This window comes from Periophthalmus magnuspinnatus, chromosome 21 (genome assembly GCF_009829125.3).
Source record: "Periophthalmus magnuspinnatus isolate fPerMag1 chromosome 21, fPerMag1.2.pri, whole genome shotgun sequence".
Lineage (NCBI taxonomy): Eukaryota > Metazoa > Chordata > Actinopteri > Gobiiformes > Gobiidae > Periophthalmus > Periophthalmus magnuspinnatus.
Window position 1 is genome coordinate 1,240,001 of NC_047146.1, and position 25,078 is coordinate 1,265,078.

A 25,078-nucleotide genomic window follows, 5' to 3' on the forward strand; every position below is an offset into this window, starting at 1 on the left:
TCAGGTTAACTCCTCCCACTTTTACCTCTAGTTCAGTCGAGTTAAAAGTGGCAACTCCTGGATTCCTGAAATGATCCAAAACACAGTGGAGCACTTCCTGTATCGCCACACGATGACATCACAAGGTGGAACAGAGCGTTTTCAGTTTTGAGAGAAGAATCTGCAGGTTTGTGTGTTAAACATGTGAATGAAACAAAAAAAAAACCACACAACTCCAGGTCTGTTTGTGACGAGGAAACGACATTAAAACTCCTTTAAAGTGGCACAAATGGCTCGAGCTTCGTTAATCGGATGTAAAAACAAAAAACAAAACAAACAAAAAAAAACGTTTCATCAAACCAGTCACTCACAACTGAAGCCACACTGCAAAAAGTTACGTTTCAGCTCGATCTGATCTGAAACAAGATCATGTCATTATTTTTGAACCTTTTTCTCTTGACGTAGCGAAGCAGAAGCCACGGTCGGCGGTGGCGGCGGCGGCGGCGGCGGCGGAATGCTCCAGAACAGAACTGGGATTTGCGATAAGCCAATGACAAAACACACTTCAAATTTTCCGCTCAAATAATAAAGTGCGTGTAAAAAAAAGAAAAAGAAAGAATAAACCCCAGGCCTGTTCAAGCGAAGCCTCTGTCCAGAAAACACACCGTCCAGACCACAGACTGTACGGAGAAGTGGACCGAGCGAGTGCGACGCCGCCCGCCGCGCTCAGCTCCAACCACGCGCAACCGGGGCTAGCAGTTATAGCGGCGAATTTGGAGCCGGGTATCGTAGCAACCGACGAGCCGATCGGGAGCGAGGCTGTTGAAGGTGACGCCGCTTCCCGCACCGCACCACTGGGTTAGCAGGGAGCGGGCGCTTAGCAACGCTGTCAATCAAACCCGTCGCTAACGCTAACGGGAGCGACGTCGGGGAAAGAAGGCGCCGGATTTGTCTGTTATTAATGTTCATGTCTTGATTTACAGACACAATAGTGAAATAAAATGTAGAACGGGTTGGTACGAACATTTTAAGCGTGGATGGAGCTGAAGTGCGCCCATGATCACTTCCTGTTTGTAACACGGCGGCGGCTAGCAGGTTAGCTAGGTCCATTTACGTGTACAGTCTATGGTCCAAACGCTGCTCTTTTGACTCTAGAGCGTGAGATACGAGGAGATTCAGGCGTGTGATTCATGTTCTCGTCGGATTCATACAGAACACTTGATTTGTGTCGTTTTTGAACTGCTCTAGAGTTCAAAAGAGCAGCCTCCCCCCTGTCCCCTCCCCCTCCCCCTGTCCCCTCCCCCTGAGTCCAGGTCCGGGTCTCACCTCTGGGACCCCGATCCGTCTGCACGCATCCAGGAAGTTCTCCACGTTTCGCCGACACTTGGCCATGCTCAGTTTGGGCTGAAATGAAAAAATGAACAAGACTCAATCGATCTGAAATCTGCAAAAAGTTATATTTACTCCTGTGGGGTATTAAAGAGGAGGTATTTACTTCTGTGGGGTATTAAAGAGGAGGTATTTACTTCTGTGGGGTATTAAAGAGGAGGTATTTACTTCTGTGGGGTATTAAAGAGGAGGTATTTACTTCTGTGGGGTATTAAAGAGGAGGTATGTACTTCATGATTAAAACACTCTTTACTTAGACAATATACTGTGATTTTTAACATTAAATGGTAGAAGTTTGTTTTACAATCTCATGAGGACTAAACCAGGACTAAACCAGGACTAAACCAGGACTAAACCAGGACTAAACCAGGACTAAACCAGGACTGAACCAGGACTAAACCAGGACTAAACCAGGACTAAACCAGGACTAAACATCTTTACATCTCCATGTTTCCTTTTATTGTTTTCTAAATGCTACACTCATCCCAAAACAACGTATTTAAAAGTTTCACTTTCGTTTTTGACTCTGAGTCTCTTCTCTCTTTGCTCTCTGTGCTAAGCCCCTCCCCCTTCAGAGCTCTATCACAATCAGCTGCATCGCACTAATGAAACTACTGCACATCACACCAGGTTTGTCACGTCATAGTGCACAGCTTTGTATATTTATGGAGAGTCGTCGTGTGGGAGCGTGGGTGAGGTCGGCTTGTGGGCGGAGCCTCGCACAGGGCCTGGGCGAGATCTCTAGATTACTCAAACATGCACGGGTGACGTCTACATCCTCTGCAGACGTGTTTTTGACGAGAGAACAGCGTGAGAACATGGGAGAAAGCTCAGAAAAAGCCATGCTACCCCCTCTTTAATTTTTCACCCGTGTCTGACTCTCGCAGCCGCAGGTTCCACGTTACAGAGTGAAGTGTCGGTACGTACCACGGCGGGCGAGGGCACGTGGATACTGGCCACGGATCTGGGCCGGATGTGATTCGCCAAGTGGCACAAGACGACCCCGTCCATGAGGGAGGAGCCCAGGTCTTCGGGCAGGACGACCTTCAGACGAGACTCGATGCTCTGAGGAGGGGGAGGAGCTACGTGTGAGTAAAATGGACACGTTTGGACGACGCGGCGTGATGTGCGTCTGTGTTTTAAAGCGATGAGTGGATATTTTTCTAGTTTTGAGTGAATAATCCTGTCATGATCGTCACTACATCGACTTTAGGGCTCAGTTTTTGTTTTTTTTATTATTTTAGTTGTAACACTTTGAGATTTGAGCGTAAAAGTCACTGTTATGGCTGATTATTGGTTCGTTTTGTTATTTCTCTGTTGCAGTTCAAGCTTTTTAATGACACTGTCTATTTAAAATGCTTCACTGGGATTTTCTCGGTTTATTCAGATCTCGGTGTGTTAAAGTAGTTTTCATATCGTCGTTTATCGCCGTATTTCTCCGTAGCGACATATATCCTGCTTCAAATGTGTTTTCATGACGGTTTATTTTCTGTTTATCATGTTCCACTCGTGTCTTTCGTTGATGTGGATCTAAAGTGTAAAATGACGACTGTGTTGTTCGTATAAATGGTGCACGGCTCACGTCTCTGAGCTGCTCCATCAGCTCCAGCTCCTCCCTCAGCTGCTCCATCCTCCTCCTCATCGTGAACTGAGGGTCCACACACTCCAGGCTCCGGTGACTGCGCACGAACACTGCAACGACACCACACTGTTACTCTGTGTGTTACTCTGTGTGTTACTCTGTGTGTTACTCTGTGTGTGTGTTACTCTGTGTGTGTTACTCTGTGTGTGTGTGTTACTCTGTGTGTTACTCTGTGTGTGTGTTACTCTCTGTGTGTTACTCTGTGTGTGTGTTACTCTGTGTGTTACTCTGTGTGTGTGTTACTCTCTGTGTGTTACTGTGTGTGTGTGTGTGTTACTCTGTGTGTTACTCTGTGTGTTACTCTGTGTGTGTTACTCTCTGTGTGTTACTCTGTGTGTTACTCTGTGTGTGTGTTACTCTCTGTGTGTTACTCTGTGTGTGTGTTACTCGGTGTGTGTTACTCTGTGTGTTACTCTCTGTGTGTGTGTTACTCTGTGTGTGTGTGTGTTACTCTGTGTGTTACTCTGTGTGTGTGTTACTCTGTGTGTTACTCTGTGTGTTACTCTCTGTGTGTGTTACTCTGTGTGTTACTCTGTGTGTTACTCTCTGTGTGTGTTACTCTGTGTGTTACTCTGTGTGTTACTCTGTGTGTTACTCTCTGTGTGTGTTACTCTGTGTGTTACTCTGTGTGTTACTCTGTGTGTTACTCTGTGTGTTACTCTGTGTGTGTGTGTTACTCTGTGTGTGTGTGTTACTCTGTGTGTGTTACTCTGTGTGTTACTCTGTGTGTGTGTTACTCTGTGTGTGTTACTCTGTGTGTTACTCTGTGTGTGTTACTCTGTGTGTTACTCTGTGTGTTACTCTGTGTGTGTCTTTGTGTTACTCTGTGTATAAACAGCGCCCCCTCTGTCCTCTCTCTGTCTCTGCTGCTTCAGACTCATTCTGGTCTTAAATGTTCGTATTAACCCTCTACATGATCCTGGGGTTTTTATTTCACTATTGTGTCTGTAAATCAAGATCTGAACATTAATAACAGACAAATCAGGTCCTTCTTTTCCCGAGGTCGCTCCTGTTAGCGTTAGCAACAAGTTTGATTGACAGCGTTGCTAAAGCGCCCGCTCCCTGCTAAACCAGCGGTGTGGGCGGGAAGAGACGTCACCTTCAACAGCCTCGCTCCTGATTGGCTCTTTGGTTGCTATGATACTCGTTGTCAAACTTCCAAATAAAGGACTGGGCTCCAGATTAGCCGCTATAACTGTTAGCCTCGACGAGCTTCACTGTGGTGACGTCACACACACTCAGTCACTTCTTTCCACAGTGTGAGGTTAAACGCAGACACACTGAGGATGGGTCAAATGCAGAGGACCCGTTTCTCTTCAGGGATAATAAAGTGTAACTCTAGTTTACAGTTCTCAGCACAATATGACCCACGTGTGTTTTTCTCGTCCTTTTTTTTTTCTCGCCCTGAGTCATTTAAACAGCAGCTGATGAGTTCGTGCATAAACGTGAGCGTGTTCTGTGAGCGTGTTCTGCGAGCGTGTTCTGTGTTCTGAGGTTCACCGACGCAGAAAACCACGCCATAAACAAGAACAGAAACACTGGAGCGAAACGGCACACGCCCAGTGCACAGCCGGCCGGAATTCACCCGAACACAGGCCAGAAGACACGCACAAGGCTTATGTAAGAGCTATGCTACGCTACAATGCTAACACACGCTAACACAGGCTAACACAGGCTATACAGGCTAACACACACTAACACAGGCTAACACACACTTAACACAGGCTAACACACACTAACACAGGCTAACACATGCTAACACAGGCTAACACACACTTAACACAGGCTAACACACACTTAACACAGGCTAACACACACTTAACACAGGCTAACACACACTTAACACAGGCTAACACACACTTAACACACGCTAACACACACTAACACAGGCTAACACAGGCTAACACACACTTAACACAGGCTAACACACACTTAACACAGGCTAACACACACTTAACACAGGCTAACACACACTTAACACACGCTAACACACACTAACACAGGCTAACACACACTTAACACAGGCTAACACACACTAACACAGGCTAACACAGGCTAACACACACTTAACACACGCTAACACACACTAACACAGGCTAACACACACTTAACACAGGCTAACACACACTAACACAGGCTAACACAGGCTAACACACACTTAACACACGCTAACACACACTAACACAGGCTAACACACACTTAACACAGGCTAACACACACTAACACAGGCTAACACAGGCTAACACACACTTAACACAGGCTAACACACACTTAACACAGGCTAACACACACTTAACACACGCTAACACACACTTAACACACGCTAACACACACTAACACAGGTTAACAAACTACAAGAGTAAAGACATGCTAGCCCGCTCACAATAAGGACATATGATTTTCAACATACTGTATATGAAAAAAAAATCTATTTTTGGCTCAAAAGTGACATAGTTCAGCTTTAAAGTCTCCAGTATCGTCCCTGTGGTTCCTGATTTCTTTTAGGTTGTGTCATTTAAAGGGCCCATATCACACTATGTTTCCTTGTCACACACAGACCTGGAGTTGTGTTTTGTTCTTCTCTCAAACTGAAAACACTCTGTTCCACCTTGTGATGTCATCGTGTGGTGATACAGGAAGTGCTCCACTGTGTTTTTAAACTCCACACACCTTCATTTATAGAATCATCTGGATCATTTCAGTCCTGGAGTTGTCTCTTATCTCGACTGAACTAAAGGTAAAAGGAGGAGTTAACATGAAAACTCCCACTTGATGACATCACAAGGTGGAACGTCGCATTTTGAGCTTTGTAGATGTTACGGACTAAGACTAAAGTGTGACTCAAACACGTGTGAATGTGTAATAAGGACCTTCTGCACTTACATAAACACTGACCTCGTTGTAAATGCGTCAGAAGCTGAAGCTCAGTGACGTGGACAAACTCATGACCATCATGACACGGTTTGAGTGTTCTGCCTGTGGACACACTGCACTTCTCTGCGCGGCCACAGGGGGGCGCTGTGTGCGAGGTGCACGGTGTGAGTGTTCTGCCTGTGGACACACTGCACTTCTCTGCGTGGCCACAGGGGGGCGCTGTGTGTGAGGTGCACCAGGGTTCAGTTCTATTTTCAGACGCTGCTTTTCCACATGAATGAAGAACTGCTCCGAGCAAAAATAGACCCAACCACAGCATTTACAGCCACAAAGAGACGACTGAAGTGTTTAAGAAGAGTCCACACCGGAGTAAGACTCATGTACTAAGAACAGACTCGATACTGATACTGATACTGATACTGATACTGATACTCATACTGATACTACAGTGATGGTAAAAACACTATTTAGACAACACAATGTGATTTTACACATTAAATGGAAGGACTTTGTTTTATACTCACATGTGGAATAAACCAGGACTAAACCAGGACTAAACCAGGACTAAACCAGGACTAAACCAGGACTAAACCAGGACTAAACCAGACTAAACGGGGACTAAACCAGGACTAAATCAGGACAAAATCCCTTTTATTGTTTTAAAAATGCTATATTTCCCCTAAAAGAACACTCTTCGCTCTCTGTGCTAAGCCCCTCCCCCTTCAGAGCTCTATCAAACACAATCAGCTGCATCGCACTAATGAAACTACGGCACATCACACCAGGTTTGTGAAGTCGTAGTGCACAGTTTGTGTCATGTTTTTGTATATTTATGGAGGATTGTCGTGTGGAGCGTGGGTGATGTAGACTTGTGGGCGGAGCCTCGTACAGGATCTTACAGCTAAACATAAGGAGGGTTTGATTAGAGCCTGGGAGAGATCTCTAGATGACTCAAACATGGACGACATCTAAAACCTCTTCGGACGTGTTTTTGACGAGGAACATGAGAGAAAATGATTAAAAAAAAGTCGATTTTACAGACACCTCCTCTTTAAAAAGTCACTCTTCACAAACCTTACGCATAAAGAGCATCCTAATTATTCACCATGATGAGCTTATACGCACTTTTCACACCTTTTAGGACGCATCACTTTAAAAGCAACAACAACCGGCACGCTAACCACGCACTTCCTGACCATAAAACGCTGTATAATTCGACGCAGACAGAGCGCCGTGGATTTGTTTCTGCTCATACGACACTGACACAGGATTTTGGCCGAAGCTGAGTTTTTCCACATCTCGTCTCTCGTTTCTGTCGTAAAAAAAAAAAAAAAAAAAATGTTTAAAGACGCACATTCTGAGCTCCCACTGCTGTTTATAAGACCACAGGCATTCAGCGGGACGTCTGCGCCGCACAGAGCGACCAGAGCGCTTCAAAACACGCTCGAGTTTACCGCGCCGAAATCCATAAATAGAACAACACCCGGACTATTAAAGGCGCTGTACCTGATTTTCACTGTCTGTTCTGTGTTTGTGTTTTTTATTTTGGTCGTGAGGCGGGAACTGTTGTTGTTTTGTTTGTTTCCGCTCGACCATTAGTGGAGACGCACGCCTGGTTCATCAGCGTGTCCGTCGTTCGAGCCAATTTAAGTTTATTTTATGTCTTTATGTAAATCGTTCTAGTTTGACGGCGGCGTTGTCGGCGTCGGAGGCATCAGCGGCCGAGTTTACACGTCAAATCAAAGACGAATCAGTCCGTCAGTAAAAGAACTCTTTACGGACGCACGAGGAGGTGGCGTGATGCCGTCGTTTAAAAAAAGAAACTCATTTATTTAAAGGGCCAGGCTTTAATGACGTCGTTTTTTTTTTTTTTTTTTAGGCTTTAATGACGTCGTTTTTTTTTTTTTTTTTAGGCTTTAATGACGTTTTTTTTTTTTTTTTTTTAGGCTTTAATGACGTGGGTTTTTTTTGTTTTTTTTAGGCTTTAATGACGTTTTTTTTTTTTTTTTAGGCTTTAATGACGTTGTTTTTTTGTTTTTTTTTAGGCTTTAATGACTTTTTTTTTTTTTTTTTAGGCTTTAATGACGTCGTTTTTTTTTTTTTTTTAGGCTTTAATGACGTTTTTTTTTTTTTTTTTTTAGGCTTTAATGACGTGGGTTTTTTTTTTTTTTTTTTAGGCTTTAATGACGTTTTTTTTTTTTTTTAGGCTTTAATGACGTTGTTTTTTTGTTTTTTTTTAGGCTTTAATGACTTTTTTTTTTTTTTTTTTAGGCTTTAATGACGTCATTTTTTTTTTTTTTTGGCTTTAATGACGTCATTTTTTTTTGGTTTTTTTTAGGCTTTAATGACGTTGTTTTTGGGGGTTTTTTTGCTTTAATGACATCGTTTTTTTTTTTTTTTTTTGGCTTTAATGACGTCGTTTTGCCTGGAACGTTCCGAGTGTTTTTCCGTACTGTGTTATTGAACTTACCGATAAACGCCAAAGAACATTCCAGACAAAACAATCACATTTTCACGTGTAGCGGCGTCGCCCTTTGTCAAATCTGCATAAGAACTACAAAGACCATGATGCTTTGCTCTCTGTCGTCTTTTTAGGACATACAGTACGACGCTTTGTCTCAATTCACCGCTGCCTAGCAACCGCGACGGCCGCTGACTAATGAGCTAAACGTTTAAAATGGACTCCTAAATAATTACAGTTTTGCTTTTAATTCTTTATTATTTAACTGCAGAGTCGAGGTGTCGTCGTCGCAGCCGTTTATTCTCCTTTAGATTAAATTAAATCAGGAATTAATCTTTCCCTTCGACAAATATGACGTTACAGGTGATTTTTTTTTACTTTAATAAAATGGCGACACACCAACAAAAGTCCTGTCTTTAGAGCGTAGCAGAAACCTACCGCTGCGAACGTCCACGGCGTCTCTGTAAAGGGGCGCGTCCTGTGAGAGGTGGGAGGAGCCAGGACAGCGAGGGGGCGGAGAGCAAGGCATGGAAGGCGGGGCTAAAGCAGGAAGTGGGCGGAAATAGCGGTGACAGCATACAAAGTGGGAGGGGTGTTATTTTGTTTTGTTTTTTTAAAGGGGTGTGGTTAAAGGGGATGTGATTGGGGGAGTTTATGGAGGAGGATAAAAAAAAAAAACACCGCAACAAAGTTTAAAGGAGATGTGAGCAGGCAGGGGCACCAGGAGGGGGCGCAGTGTGCGTTTGTGAAAGGAAATACCAAGAACAAGTGCGTGCGAAACACCAAAACGCACCAGGTTATGTAAAAAAACGTAAATAATAAATCGTAAAAGGGGATTAAATAAACACGATTGTCATGCAGCGGGAAGACAAGACCAGAAATGAGTGAGTGAAATGAAGGGAACAAAAACAGCACAAAACAAAATCGTTATTAGCAGCGGCACAGTCAAAAACAACACGTTAGCATGTTAGCAGTTAGCGGGGTTTGTACATACAGTTAGCAACAAGGGCTAAATGGACGCTAGCAGTTTAGAAGCACGAGTTAGAATGTTGTATCCACAAATAACGAAGCGGGATGGAGTTTGGCTAAATGTGACGCTAAAACTGGAACTGTGGGTGATTTTAGGTCGTTCTTTCAAAATAAAAGTTAATAATAAATAAAATGGCGGGTTTTGGACTCACCTGAGCGAGGTTTGAGTCCGAAAGGTGCGTTGGAGAGAGACGGAGGCCCGCTGACCGGAGATCTGTCATTTCTCTGGAACAGGAAGTAAAGAAACAAAAATAAACCAAAGTGAAAGTAAAACTCATGAACGTTCCAGACACATTTTCCCAACAGTAACAGTTTTATTGATTTTACTGTGTGTACTTTTTACTTTTACTTCAGTACATTTGAGAGCTACGTTTTTAGAAAAGGACTGAAAAGTAAAAGTACTTTTTATAGTTTGAGAGCTGTAGTGTAATTTTAACACATTTACAGTGTGAGCAAAACACAAATATACAAATAAAAACATTTTACTCTTTAAGTAAACAGGTACTTTAATACTTTAAATTAAGTTGGCTGTTAAGTTTCCATGTGATACTTTTACTTGAGTATTTTGTTTTGCTCCAGTATCTGTATTTTTACTCAAGTAACACATTTTTGACCTTGTTTTGTTCTATTTTTAAAAGTCATACCTTTTAATTCACCTCCTCGTGGGCCACATAAAATGACCTGACGGGCCACATTTAGCCCACGGGCCTTGAGTTTGACACATGCTCTAGATTTCTATACAGCAGAAGAAACCGGAGTTTTGGGCTTTTGAGTTTTTATTGTTCACGAGTCAATCAGTGTTTTATGATAAACAGCTGCACTTGTGTTAAAATAAAACTCAGAACAAAGTCTAATTTGAGACACAGCGCTACAGACGGAGCGGTGCCTCCAGTTAGCAGTTAGCATGTTGATGACCTCAGCTGCACAGAATCAGTATAACTCACTGTTGTTGAAATTAAAGTTATTTCAGGGGGAGCAGTCGTGTCGTCTAACTCCGCCCCCGCAGCCAGATGTCTGTGATCGTCAGGGCAGTGCTGTGTGATGTCACGTGGTACTTGGACTGCAGTGGCCACAGGAGGCAGCATAGACACACACTCTTTTATTAACTCTTTTATCAAACATTTTTGGCACATAAATATGCAAATTGACCTCGTTTGGACTCAAATTAGACTAAGAAACAGACCTGGAGTTGTGTTTTTGTTTCATTCTCACAAACCTGCAGATTTAGGCAAACTGAAAACACTCTGTTCCACCTTGTGATGTCATCATGTGGCGATACAGGAAGTGCTCCGCTGTGTTTTTTAAACCTTCATACATAGAACTTCGCTAGAATCATTTGGATCATTTCTGCTCTGGAATCGCCCATTTCTACTGAACTGAAGGTAAAAGGAGGAGGAGTTAAGCTGAAAACTGCCACTTGATGACATCACAAGGTGGAACGTCGCACTTTGAGCTTTGCAGATGTCACAGACTAATAATAAAGTGCGACTCAAACACGTGCGAATGAAACAAAAACACAAGTCCAGGTCTGTTTTTTGACGCGCTGACGGCTTTAGAACACGACTTAAAGCTACAAGAGTCAGTTTTGTGTCACGTGGGACCTTTAATAATAATTTATGATAATTAATTGGTCAATCAGATCAGACAAAGATTATAAGCAGCACAAAAGGACACACAACGATGAGATGTGTGAGACGAACAACAAACTAACTCTTTTTCACTCCGGCTTAAAGACAAAACATGGACAGTTAAAGACGCTGTCCCTGATTTTTTCCCATTTATTTGACGTATTTTATGAGCAGCTCTTGAAGTCAAAATAAAGTCCACCGTGTCCTGTCTGCGCCAAATAACAATGTGATTTATTATCCGGCAATCAGGAAGTGCGCGTTAGCATGCTAGTTGCTGTTAGCGCACCGCAAAACTCCGCGCTGGGCTCTGAAAGTTAAGAAATGTGCTCAAAATAAACTCGCTGCACATTTTAAATCACGATATTCATCTAAAACGACGAAACTGGAAACTGTAGCGTCCAATCGGAGCTGACGTCAGCGTAAAAACGTCGTCGCGACAAAGCGCCGCATGCTGTCGGCGCCCCCTATGGACAGATGCACGTCGCACAAGAGCAGCGGATTTAAAAAAAAATTTACCAAAATGACGACGCGACGCTGCAGAATCCCACGAGTATCAACGATTAAGAAAATAAAACTGGAGAAGGAAGTGAGGACGTCACAGTGGGCGTGGCACAGTGGGCGTGTCACAGTGGGCGTGTCACAGTGGGCGTGTCACAGTGGGCGTGTCACAGTGGGCGTGTCACAGTGGGCGTGTCACAGTGGGCGTGTACAGGTGGAGGATCGTCAAAATGGCGTCTCAAAAATAGTAGGTGAAAGATTAAACTCAAACATGAATCACTACAAATAAAGTTACTACAAATCAAAGGCTCAAAATGTCGATTTAAAAAACTTAAAAATAAAATTGTTCTGTTTTTCACACGCGCCTTTACGTAGATGTTTACAGCCCCTGGACGACGCTGTGTCCACTGTAGGTCAGGAGAACGAGCAGAAGCACTGGACCAGCACAGACTGAAGCCCACAGCCTTATCCTTATGCTCTATGTTTTTCTCTATTACCGTTTACCTGTCCGGACACACAGGCCTGATACTGCTGCAGTGCATTCTGGGACGCACACCTGGACTTCTCTAGAATCATCTGCCTCTTCTGCTGGAACTCACAGGGCTGAGCGCAGGACAGCTCTAAACTCTGAGACAGTCCCACAGGCGTCTGAACACATCACTACTGCAGCTTTAAGAGGACACAGCTAACCTGCTAGCATACACTGTATATGTAAACACACACAGCTAACGCACTAGCATACACTGTATATGTAAACACACAGAGCTAACGCACTAGCATACACTGTATATGTAAACACACACAGCTAACCTGCTAGCATACACTGTATATATAAACACACACAGCTAACCTGCTAGCATACACTGTATATGTAAACACACACAGCTAACGCACTAGCATACACTGTATATATAAACACACACAGCTAACACGCTAGCATACACTGTATATGTAAACACACACAGCTAACGCACTAGCATACACTGTATATATAAACACACACAGCTAACCTGCTAGCATACACTGTATATGTAAACACACACAGCTAACGCACTAGCATACACTGTATATGTAAACACACACAGCTAACGCACTAGCATACACTGTATATGTAAACACACACAGCTAACGCACTAGCATACACTGTATATATAAACACACACAGCTAACCTGCTAGCATACACTGTATATGTAAACACACACAGCTAACGCACTAGCATACACTGTATATGTAAACACACACAGCTAACGCACTAGCATACACTGTATATGTAAACACACACAGCTAACGCACTAGCATACACTGTATATATAAACACACACAGCTAACCTGCTAGCATACACTGTATATGTAAACACACACAGCTAACGCACTAGCATACACTGTATATGTAAACACACAGAGCTAACGCACTAGCATACACTGTATATGTAAACACACACAGCTAACCTGCTAGCATACACTGTATATATAAACACACACAGCTAACCTGCTAGCATACACTGTATATGTAAACACACACAGCTAACGCACTAGCATACACTGTATATATAAACACACACAGCTAACACGCTAGCATACACTGTATATGTAAACACACACAGCTAACGCACTAGCATACACTGTATATATAAACACACACAGCTAACCTGCTAGCATACACTGTATATGTAAACACACACAGCTAACGCACTAGCATACACTGTATATGTAAACACACACAGCTAACGCACTAGCATACACTGTATATGTAAACACACACAGCTAACGCACTAGCATACACTGTATATATAAACACACACAGCTAACCTGCTAGCATACACTGTATATGTAAACACACACAGCTAACGCACTAGCATACACTGTATATGTAAACACACACAGCTAACGCACTAGCATACACTGTATATGTAAACACACACAGCTAACGCACTAGCATACACTGTATATATAAACACACACAGCTAACCTGCTAGCATACACTGTATATGTAAACACACACAGCTAACGCACTAGCATACACTGTATATGTAAACACACACAGCTAACGCACTAGCATACACTGTATATATAAACACACACAGCTAACGCGCTAGCATACACTGTATATGTAAACACACACACAGCTAACCTGCTAGCATACACTGTATATATAAACACACACAGCTAACGCACTAGCATACACTGTATATGTAAACACACACAGCTAACACACTAGCATACACTGTATATATAGACACACACAGCTAACGCACTAGCATACACTGTATATATAAACACACAGAGCTAACGCACTAGCATACACTGTATATATAAACACACAGAGCTAACGCACTAGCATACACTGTATATATAAACACACACAGCTAACGCACTAGCATACACTGTATATATAAACACACAGAGCTAACACACTAGCATACACTGTATATGTAAACACACACAGAGCTAACCTGCTAGCATACACTGTATATGTAAACACACACAGCTAACCTGCTAGCATACACTGTATATATAAACACACACAGCTAACGCACTAGCATACACTGTATATATAAACACACAGAGCTAACGCACTAGCATACACTGTATATATAAACACACAGAGCTAACGCACTAGCATACACTGTATATATAAACACACACAGCTAACCTGCTAGCATACACTGTATATGTAAACACACACAGCTAACCTGCTAGCATACACTGTATATATAAACACACACAGCTAACGCACTAGCATACACTGTATATATAAACACACACAGCTAACCTGCTAGCATACACTGTATATGTAAACACACACAGCTAACCTGCTAGCATACACTGTATATATAAACACACAGAGCTAACGCACTAGCATACACTGTATATATAAACACACACAGCTAACGCACTAGCATACACTGTATATATAAACACACACAGCTAACCTGCTAGCATACACTGTATATATAAACACACACAGCTAACCTGCTAGCATACACTGTATATATAAACACACAGAGCTAACGCACTAGCATACACTGTATATATAAACACACACAGCTAACCTGCTAGCATAGACTGTATATGTAAACACACACAGCTAACGTGCTAGCATACACTGTATATATAAACACACACAGCTAACGCGCTAGCATACACTGTATATATAAACACACAGAGCTAATGCGCTAGCATACACTGTACATATAAACACACAGAGCTAACCTGCTAGCATAGACTGTATATATAAATGGACAGAGCTAACCTGCTAGCATAAACTGTATATATAAATGGACATAGCTAACCTCCTAGCATACACTGTATATATAAATGATATAGCTAACGCGTAGCATAGACTATATGTGTAAAAGGATATAGCTAATGTGCTAGCGTAGACTGTATAAATAAATGGACATAGCTAACCTGCTAGCATAGACTGTATATATAAATGGACAGAGCTAACATGTTAGCATAGACTGAATATATAAATGGATAGAGCTAACGTGCTAGCATAGACTGTACATCTAAATGGACCGAGCTAACGTGCTAGCATAGAAAATATCGATTCTGTTAGCTTCCCCTAAACACCACACTAAACAGAGACTATCGTTCCTTTAAGTGCACACCAGACCAAGTTTTAGCTTTTGTTTACATTATGGTTGCTAGGTAACAGTTTTGGAATGACCTCATACTTATGTCCACACACGTCCAACCAGGAAGTCCCAGTGAAACGGGTCAAATGCACGTTAAAGGGCACAGGTTACTTTGTTTTCTGTTCAAATGTCGTTTCCTCGTCACACACAGACCTGGAGTTGTGTGTTTTTTTGTTTCATTCTCACACGTTTAACGCACAAACTCTGCAGATTTAGCCTGAGTTCTTCTTCTCTCAAACTGAAAACACTCCGTTCCACCTTGTGATGTCATCGTGTGGCGATACAGGAAGTGCTCCGCTGTGTTTTTAAACTCCACACACCTTCATTTCTAGAATCACTTGGATCATTTCAGTCCAGGGAATAACTGACAATCTCCTACTGAACTAAAGGTAAAAGTGGGAGGAGTTAACTTGAAAACTACCACTTGATGACATCACGAGGTGGAACAGAGCGTTTTGAGCTTTGGAGATGTGACAGACTAATGATAAAGTGTGACTCAAACGTGTGAGAGTGAAACAAAACACAAGTCCAGGTGTGTTTTTGAGGCGGTCACATCGTTAGAACATCGTTAAACCTCAGGAGTTTGTGATCGTGGAGCTTCATATTTGTGTCTCTGTACCTTTGGCGTGGAGCTGCTGTCGCTCTCCGGTCCACTGCAGAGATAAAAACGGTCAGATTATTATTAACTCGACTTTGATTTGGATTTAAAATTGTCGCGTTGTTTCTTACTTTGGAGCCTCGTCGACGGTGACCATGTCCACCGGGTACAGCCGGACGCCCGACAGGTCTGTGCTGGCTCTGAAAACAACATGAGCCGCTGTGAGTGTTAAAGTCGTAAACGTGCACTGGAGCGGTCAGGATATCCCACAATGCACCGGGAGAGTCTTAAAAACACTGGGCAGAGACAGGTCTTTAACTGGACACAACACGACTGGAGCAGACGGTTCATCTGTGGATCTGAGGACGAACAAAACTCTGAAATAAACCGTCATGGAGTAAAGGGGCTAGCGTTAGCCACGTTAGCTCCAGCTGAAACCAGGACTGAACCAGGACTGAACCAAGACTGAACCAGGTCTAAACCAGGACTGAACCAGGTCTAAACCAGGACTGAACCAGGACTAAACCAGGACTAAACCGGGACTAAACCAGGACTAAACCAGGACTGAACCAGGACTGAACCAGGACTGAACCAGGACTGAACCAGGTCTAAACCAGGACTGAACCAGGACTAAACCAGGACTAAACCGGGACTAAACCAGGACTAAACCAGGACTGAACCAGGACTGAACCAGGACTGAACCAGGACTGAACCAGGTCTAAACCAGGACTAAACCAGGACTAAACCAGGACTGAACCAGGACTGAACCAGGACTGAACCAGGACTAAACCAGGACTGAACCAGGACTGAACCAGGACTGAACCAGGACTAAACCAGGACTGAACCAGGACTGAACCAGGTCTAAACCAGGACTAAACCAGGACTAAACCAGGACTGAACCAGGACTAAACCAGAACTAAACCAGGACTGAACCAGGACTAAACCAGGACTGAACCAGGTCTAAACCAGGACTAAACCAGGACTGAACCAGGACTAAACCAGAACTAAACCGGGACTGAACCGGGACTAAACCGGGACTAAACCGGGACTAAACCGGGACTGAACCGGGACTAAACCGGGACTAAACCGGGACTAAACCGGGACTGAACCGGGACTGAACCGGGACTAAACTGGGTCTAAACCGGGACTAAACCGGGACTGAACCGGGACTGAACCGGGACTAAACCGGGACTGAACCGGGACTGAACCGGGACTGAACCAGGACTAAACCGGGTCTAAACCGGGACTAAACCGGGACTGAACCGGGACTGAACCAGAACTAAACCGGGACTGAACCGGGACTAAACCGGGACTAAACCGGGACTAAACCGGGACTGAACCGGGACTAAACCGGGACTAAACCGGGACTAAACCGGGACTGAACCGGGACTGAACCGGGACTAAACCGGGTCTAAACCGGGACTAAACCGGGACTGAACCGGGACTGAACCGGGACTAAACCGGGACTAAACCGGGACTGAACCGGGACTGAACCGGGACTGAACCAGGACTAAACCGGGACTAAACCGGGACTGAACCGGGACTGAACCGGGACTGAACCGGGACTGAACCGGGACTGAACCAGGACTAAACCAGGTCTAAACCAGGTCTAAACCAGGACTAAACCAGGACTAAACCAGGACTAAACAAGGACTAAACCAGGACTAAACCAAGTCTAAACCAGGACTAGACCAGGTCTAAACCAGGACTAAACCAGGACTAAACCAGGACTAAACCAGGTCTAAACCAGGACTAAACCAGGACTAGACCAGGTCTAAAATGGTGGGACCTGATTGGATCCTGCAGCAGCTGCACCGCCTCCTTCAGTTGGTGGATGATGTCGATGTGAAGCTCTGGGTTCACAGGGATTTTGGGCCTGAGACAAAAACAAACAAACACACAATAAAAATGTGTCGTCTGCACACGGCAGGTGGTTCTAATTAAAAAACTCCAGGTACAACACACAAACTCTGCAGATTGAGGCTGAGCACTCTGATCCACCTTGTGATGTCATCATGTGGTGATACAGGAAGTGCTCCACTGTGTTTTTAAACCCCACACATTTCTAGAATCATCTGGATCATTTCAGTCCTGGAGTTGTCTCTTATCTCGACTGAACTAAAGGTAAAAGGAGCTGCCACTTGATGACATCACCAGGTGCAAACGTAGTGTAATCTAGGTCGTTTAAATGCTCACGTTTGCTCCGCTGTCCAGTTCGCGTCCTCCTCTATCCTCAGAGGCTCGTCGAAGTCCGCCGCCGTTCGGCCCTGAAAACATCAAAAAGTCAACAAAAACATGAACGAGGAGCGAGACACGAGCTCCAGCTGCAGAGTCACATGACACAACTCTGAGCTGTGATTGGCCCATCTGCAGAGACATCACCGCCGTCTCCTGATGTGGGACAATAGGACGACTGTAGTTCACTGGGACAGAACATGTCCTGTGTGTACTGTGTGTACTGTGTGTACTGTGTGTACTGTATGTACTGTGTGTACTGTGTGTACTGTGTGTACTGTATGTACTGTGTGTACTGTGTGTACTGTGTGTCCTGTGTGTACTGTGTGTACTGTGTGTACTGTGTGTACTGTGTGTCCTGTGTGTACTGTGTGTCCTGTGTGTACTGTGTGTACTGTGTGTACTGTATGTACTGTGTGTACTGTGTGTACTGTGTGTACTGTGTGTACTGTATGTACTGTATGTACTGTGTGTACTGTGTGTACTGTGTGTACTGTATGTACTGTGTGTACTGTGTGTACTGTGTGTACTGTGTGTACTGTGTGTACTGTATGTACTGTGTGTACTGTATGTACTGTGTGTACTGTATGTACTGTATGTACTGTGTGTACTGTGTGTACTGTGTGTACTGTATGTACTGTGTGTACTGTGTGTACTGTATGTACTGTATGTACTGTGTGTACTGTGTGTACTGTGTGTACTGTGTGTACTGTATGTACTGTGTGTACTGTATGTACTGTATGTACTGTGTGTACTGTGTGTACTGTATGTACTGTATGTACTGTGTGTACTGTATGTACTGTATGTACTGTGTGTACTGTGTGTACTGTATGTACTGTGTGTACTGTGTGTACTGTGTGTACTGTGTGTCCTGTGTGTACTGTGTGTACTGTGTGTACTGTGTGTCCTGTGTGTACTGTGTGTCCTGTGTGTACTGTGTGTACTGTGTGTCCTGTGTGTCCTGTGTGTACTGTGTGTACTGTGTGTACTGTGTGTACTGTATGTACTGTGTGTACTGTGTGTACTGTGTGTACTGTGTGTCCTGTGTGTACTGTGTGTACTGTGTGTACTGTGTGTCCTGTGTGTACTGTGTGTACTGTGTGTACTGTGTGTCCTGTATGTACTGTGTGTACTGTGTGTACTGTGTGTCCTGTGTGTACTGTGTGTACTGTGTGTCCTGTGTGTACTGTGTGTACTGTGTGTACTGTGTGTCCTGTGTGTACTGTATGTACTGTATGTACTGTGTGTACTGTGTGTACTGTGTGTACTGTATGTATTGTGTGTACTGTGTGTACTGTGTGTACTGTATGTACTGTGTGTACTGTGTGTACTGTATGTACTGTGTGTACTGTGTGTACTGTGTGTACTGTATGTATTGTGTGTACTGTGTGTACTGTGTGTACTGTATGTACTGTGTGTACTGTATGTACTGTATGTACTGTGTGTACTGTGTGTACTGTATGTACTGTATGTACTGTGTGTACTGTGTGTACTGTATGTACTGTGTGTACTGTGTGTACTGTGTGTCCTGTGTGTACTGTGTGTACTGTGTGTACTGTATGTACTGTGTGTACTGTGTGTACTGTATGTACTGTGTGTACTGTGTGTACTGTGTGTCCTGTGTGTCCTGTGTGTACTGTGTGTCCTGTGTGTCCTGTGTGTACTGTGTGTCCTGTGTGTACTGTGTGTCCTGTGTGTACTGTGTGTACTGTGTGTCCTGTGTGTACTGTGTGTCCTGTGTGTACTGTGTGTCCTGTGTGTACTGTGTGTCCTGTGTGTACTGTGTGTACTGTGTGTACTGTGTGTACTGTGTGTCCTGTGTGTACTGTATGTACTGTATGTACTGTATGTACTGTGTGTACTGTGTGTCCTGTGTGTACTGTATGTACTGTGTGTACTGTGTGTACTGTGTGTCCTGTGTGTACTGTGTGTCCTGTGTGTCCTGTGTGTACTGTATGTACTGTGTGTACTGTGTGTACTGTGTGTCCTGTGTGTACTGTGTGTACTGTGTGTACTGTGTGTCCTGTGTGTACTGTGTGTCCTGTGTGTCCTGTGTGTACTGTATGTACTGTATGTACTGTATGTACTGTGTGTACTGTGTGTCCTGTGTGTCCTGTGTGTCCTGTGTGTCCTGTGTGTCCTGTGTGTACTGTGTGTCCTGTGTGTCCTGTGTGTACTGTGTGTACTGTATGTACTGTATGTACTGTATGTACTGTGTGTACTGTGTGTCCTGTGTGTCCTGTGTGTACTGTGTGTCCTGTGTGTACTGTATGTACTGTGTGTACTGTGTGTACTGTGTGTACTGTATGTACTGTGTGTACTGTGTGTACTGTATGTACTGTGTGTACTGTGTGTACTGTATGTACTGTATGTACTGTGTGTACTGTGTGTACTGTATGTACTGTGTGTACTGTGTGTACTGTGTGTACTCGTTTATGGGTAATATCTCTGTAATGTCTCTGTCTATAAACAAAAGTCAAACGATTTTCACACAAGTATCATAGCAACCAAAGAGCCAATCAGGAGCGAGGCTGATGAAGTTAACGCCCCTTTCCACGACAACAGGAGCGACGTCGGGGAAAGAAGGACCTGATTTGGACTAAACCAGGACTAAACAAGGACTAAACCAAGACTAAACCAGAACTAAACAAGGACTAAACGAGGACTAAACAAGGACAAACCCAGGACTAAACCAGGACTGAACCAGGTCTAAACCAGGACTAAACCAGGACTAAACCAAGACTAAACCAGAACTAAACAAGGACTAAACGAGGACTAAACAAGGACAAACCCAGGACTAAACCAGGACTGAACCAGGACTAAACCAAGACTAAACCAGAACTAAACAAGGACTAAACCAGGACTAAACCAGGACTAAACCAAGACTAAACCAGAACTAAACAAGGACTAAACGAGGACTAAACAAGGACAAACCCAGGACTAAACCAGGACTAAACCAGGTCTAAACCAGGACTAAACCAGGACTAAACCAGGACTAAACCAGGACTAAACCAAGACTAAACCAGAACTAAACAAGGACTAAACGAGGACTAAACAAGGACAAACCCAGGACTAAACCAGGACTAAACCAGGTCTAAACCAGGACTAAACCAGGACTAAACCAGGACTAAACCAGGACTAAACCAAGACTAAACCAGAACTAAACAAGGACTAAACGAGGACTAAACAAGGACAAACCCAGGACTAAACCAGGACTGAACCAGGTCTAAACCAGGACTAAACCAGGACTAAACCAGGACTAAACAAGGACTAAACCAGAACTAAACAAGGACTAAACCAGGACTAAACTAAGACAATTTTTCAGTAGAAAGTGAATTGGAGCCAGAGTCGATAGCGCTGGTCCATGATCACTTCCTGTTTGTAGCGCGGTGGCTAGCAGGTTAGCTACGTCCATTCACATAAACAGTCTATAGCTGTGACTCAAACTGGGCACCCTCTGGTTCAGTGGCGCACGTCTTAACCGTCGTGGTAACTGTGTGCACATGAATATTAAAGTGCTTCAATCAGTCTGTCAGCGTTCAGACTCCTCGTCTTCCTCCTCTTCTTCACTTTTCCTCGCGTTCGTTCCTTATTTGGGCGGCTCTCTCTTTCCTTTCTCTCGCTCCCAGTTCAAAACGCAGTCGCTCTTAAGTCAAAGTGACATTTCAGGACACGCTCACGTTAAAACGAAGCACTCAACGTCTAAAAACAGCCAAGAAAAGAGAAGAAAACCTCAAAAAGGGCATTACGTAACAGCACTTAGCACGTAGCACGTAGCATGTAGCACGTAGCATGTAGCATTATTTATGGATTTGGACAATTACAGCGTGAAAGTTTAAAGGGGAATGAGGAAAATATAAAAAAAAAGAGGGAGAGCAGCTAACAGACAGATTTTTACTGTCTTAAAAAACAGAACTGGCTCGTTTTATCTTGTGATGTCCTGAAAGCAAAGAATGGAAATAGCTCTACGGCGCCTCCTGGAAAATTTGAACGGGGTCCAAAAAAATAAAGTTTGCCGTAGTCGTTTCAGATTTGGCACATGTGTTCTCCACATCGTACTGAACAAAAAACCCAATGAGGACGGACCTGCAGCTCCGACCGTGCGGTGTAGGCGCGGGGCCTTTAACGCGGCGCGCGGCTTTAATTTGGCTGTTAATTTTGTGTTTAAAGGAGCATCATGGGACTTTTCTGCCGAGCGTCCACTGAGCATGTGCGGTGAGTTTAAGGGCGAGAAAGAAGAACAGAGCAGTGAGGTCAGACAGGTGCAGTGGTCAGCGGTCAGGTGCAGTGGTCAGTGCTCAGGTGCAGTGGTCAGTGCTCAGGTGCAGTGGTCAGTGGTCAGTGCTCAGGTGCAGTGGTCAGTGGTCAGCGGTCAGTGGTCAGGTGCAGTGGTCAGTGGTCAGCGGTCAGCGGTCAGGTGCAGTGGTCAGCGGTCAGGTGCAGTGGTCAGTGGTCAGCGGTCAGCGGTCAGGTGCAGTGGTCAGCGGTCAGGTGCAGTGGTCAGTGGTCAGGTGCAGTGGTCAGTGCTCAGGTGCAGTGGTCAGTGCTCAGGTGCAGCGGTCAGTGGTCAGTGCTCAGGTGCAGTGGTCAGTGGTCAGCGGTCAGTGGTCAGGTGCAGTGGTCAGCGGTCAGGTGCAGTGGTCAGTGGTCAGCGGTCAGTGGTCAGGTGCAGTGGTCAGCGGTCAGGTGCAGTGGTCAGTGGTCAGGTGCAGTGGTCAGTGGTCAGGTGCAGTGGTCAGCGGTCAGGTGCAGTGGTCAGTGCTCAGGTGCAGTGGTCAGTGCTCAGGTGCAGTGGTCAGTGGTCAGGTGCAGTGGTCAGTGCTCAGGTGCAGTGGTCAGTGGTCAGGTGCAGTGGTCAGCGGTCAGGTGCAGGAGTCTGACCTTGATGTAGTTGAGGAATCGTGCGCTGAGACTCGGCTCTCTGTAGAACTGGTCACTCAGGGCTTCCGTAGGACTCTCCTCGATCAGACGCACCGAGTCCGGATCTGCGGACGACACCATCGTATTTACACTGAAAACACCGCTTAAAGACGTACTAAGGGACATTTTAGCTCGTCTCCATGGTGACGCTAGTGCCGGGGAGTTACGGAGACGAGCGGGTAGTGACGAAAACGGCAGAGTTACAGGTCATATCTGCGGAGAGGCGAGCCCGTTCACAGTAAGTATCAAAAAAACGTACCTGACTGAAGGTAGCGTTACTTCAAAATAATAGTACTCAAGTAGAAGTACAAAACTAGTGGCCCAAGAAAGTAGTCAGTACTCAGAGTAAAAAAGTATTTGTGAAAAGTACTGCTCAAGTACGAGTCACTTAAAGAGGAACTGTCGGGCGTAACATCTGATTTATAATTTTGCTGAACGCGACAAAACATGAAATAATAATACTCAAAATGTGTTTTCTCCACACAGATGTCATTGCTTTGCCTGGAATGTTCCGCACTATGGCATTAACTTTACTTATTCTGGAGAATGCATTTATTTGTGTCGTAATTCTGAGCAATTAAAACGCCTGTGACTGACTAAATGTGTACGTTTAAAGTCATACCGCGGAACATTCCAGGCAAAGCAATAACCATGACGACGAGCAGGTGGTAGATGCTCTGACAGAAAAGTTACACAGTGCAGCTTTAAACAGCATTTGCGACTCAAAAAAGACCATGTTTTTTTTTAGCCGCCCCAGTATGTTCCCGCTGAACTCCCTCGTCTCATCAAGTCCGACCTGATTTTAAAGTCGGTCTAAAGAGTCTGGGGACAGGGTGTAATCTGGGACAGAGACGCGGGGAGTCGGACCCGCAACCTCGTCACTGGGAGGCGGAGATGTGCGTGTACGAACCCGTCATGGAGCTGAGTTGGTCGCTGGAGTCGTCTTTGGGGAGCGCCTCCTCTCTGATGTGACTCATGGGGACGTTTAGACTCACGCTCTCCTCGTCCGACGGCTGGAAAAAAATGTAAATATAAATGGACGTAGCTAACATGCTAACGTTTTAGCATGCTAACGGTTTAATTTCACTATTGTGTCTGTAAATCAAGATATGAACATTAATAAAACAGATCAATGAGGCGCCTTCTTTCCCCGAGGGCGCTCCTGTTAGCGTTAGCAACAGGTTTCATTGACAGCGTTGCTAAGCGCCCGCTCCCTGCTAAACCAGCGGTGCGGAGTGGGAAGGGGCGTTACCTGCAACAGCCTCGCTCTTTGGTTGCTATGATACAAATGGCCGGAATTCCAAATATTTCACTTTGAACCGTCTTCTAGGTGTTTCTTCCCACTATTTTCCCACTATCCGCTATTTTCAAGACGCCATTTTGTCGATCTGCCTCCGTTTAACCTCCACCTGTGACACCTCCACTGTGACACGCCCACTGTGACACGCCCACTGTGACACGCCCACTGTGACACGCCCCCTGTGACGTCCGCTCTTCCTTCTCCAGTTTTATTTTCTTAATCGTTGATACTCGTAGGATTCTGCAGCGTCGCGTCGTCATTTTGGTACAAATGAAAATAAAGTGCTGCTCTAGTGCGACGTGTGTCTGTCCATAGGGGGCGCCACAGCAGACTTGTTTCTTTAATGAAGTGTTTTTAGATGAATATTGTGACTTAAAATGTGTCAATTATAACACAATGATCCAGTATGAGGCTAAAACCCGTTAAAAACGTCTTAAAAATAGTGTTCAAAACGGACTGCAAAGACACCACCAGGTTATTGGAAACATAAAATCCACCCCTGTGAATCTCAAGAGCCCCCTCAGTCAGTTTGGTGTGTGGCCTGCTGGAAAGTCCTCAAAATGGCGCCTACAAACTGGAATCATCCGTACGTCCCTGTTCTGTCCTCACCTCTGTGGCAGACAGCCTCTTGTCTCCGTTGTCGCTGCCGACTCCAGAGTCTGAGTCCAGCTTCCTGTGAGTCTCCATGTCCTCCACACTGGGACAGACACACACACACACACCCACGCACACACACACACACACACACACACCCACATGTACACGCACACACACACACACACACAGATTATTCACATATAATAAACTCAACACATCCAAAATCAGACACTAGAAACTAGAGACTCATTTGAGCAGATATCGATACTGAACATGTCCCACCTCT

At 44.5% G+C, this 25,078-nt stretch overlaps 2 protein-coding genes across 3 annotated transcripts in view; both read right to left on the reverse strand.

Annotated features, from left to right (window-relative positions):
• ormdl1 (ORMDL sphingolipid biosynthesis regulator 1) overlaps positions 1 to 25,078 on the reverse strand; it is a 192,687-nt gene that overhangs the window by 49,797 nt on the left and 117,812 nt on the right. The gene's annotated exons all lie outside the window — the stretch shown is intronic.
• lrch1 (leucine-rich repeats and calponin homology (CH) domain containing 1) overlaps positions 1 to 25,078 on the reverse strand; it is a 56,454-nt gene that overhangs the window by 7,817 nt on the left and 23,559 nt on the right. The window contains exons 7-18 of one of the 2 annotated variants that reach the window (XM_055230598.1): positions 24,805 to 24,892; positions 23,806 to 23,908; positions 22,857 to 22,960; positions 17,937 to 18,007; positions 17,530 to 17,616; positions 15,872 to 15,940; positions 15,762 to 15,795; positions 9,527 to 9,599; positions 8,784 to 8,885; positions 2,951 to 3,060; positions 2,296 to 2,433; positions 1,306 to 1,383 (exon numbers count right to left, since the gene is read on the reverse strand). In XM_055230598.1, coding sequence (XP_055086573.1) covers positions 1,306 to 1,383; positions 2,296 to 2,433; positions 2,951 to 3,060; positions 8,784 to 8,885; positions 9,527 to 9,599; positions 15,762 to 15,795; positions 15,872 to 15,940; positions 17,530 to 17,616; positions 17,937 to 18,007; positions 22,857 to 22,960; positions 23,806 to 23,908; positions 24,805 to 24,892 — 1,057 coding nt within the window. The remainder of the gene's footprint in view (positions 1 to 1,305; positions 1,384 to 2,295; positions 2,434 to 2,950; positions 3,061 to 8,783; positions 8,886 to 9,526; positions 9,600 to 15,761; positions 15,796 to 15,871; positions 15,941 to 17,529; positions 17,617 to 17,936; positions 18,008 to 22,856; positions 22,961 to 23,805; positions 23,909 to 24,804; positions 24,893 to 25,078) is intronic. The other variant, XM_033987503.2, reaches the window with a different exon arrangement.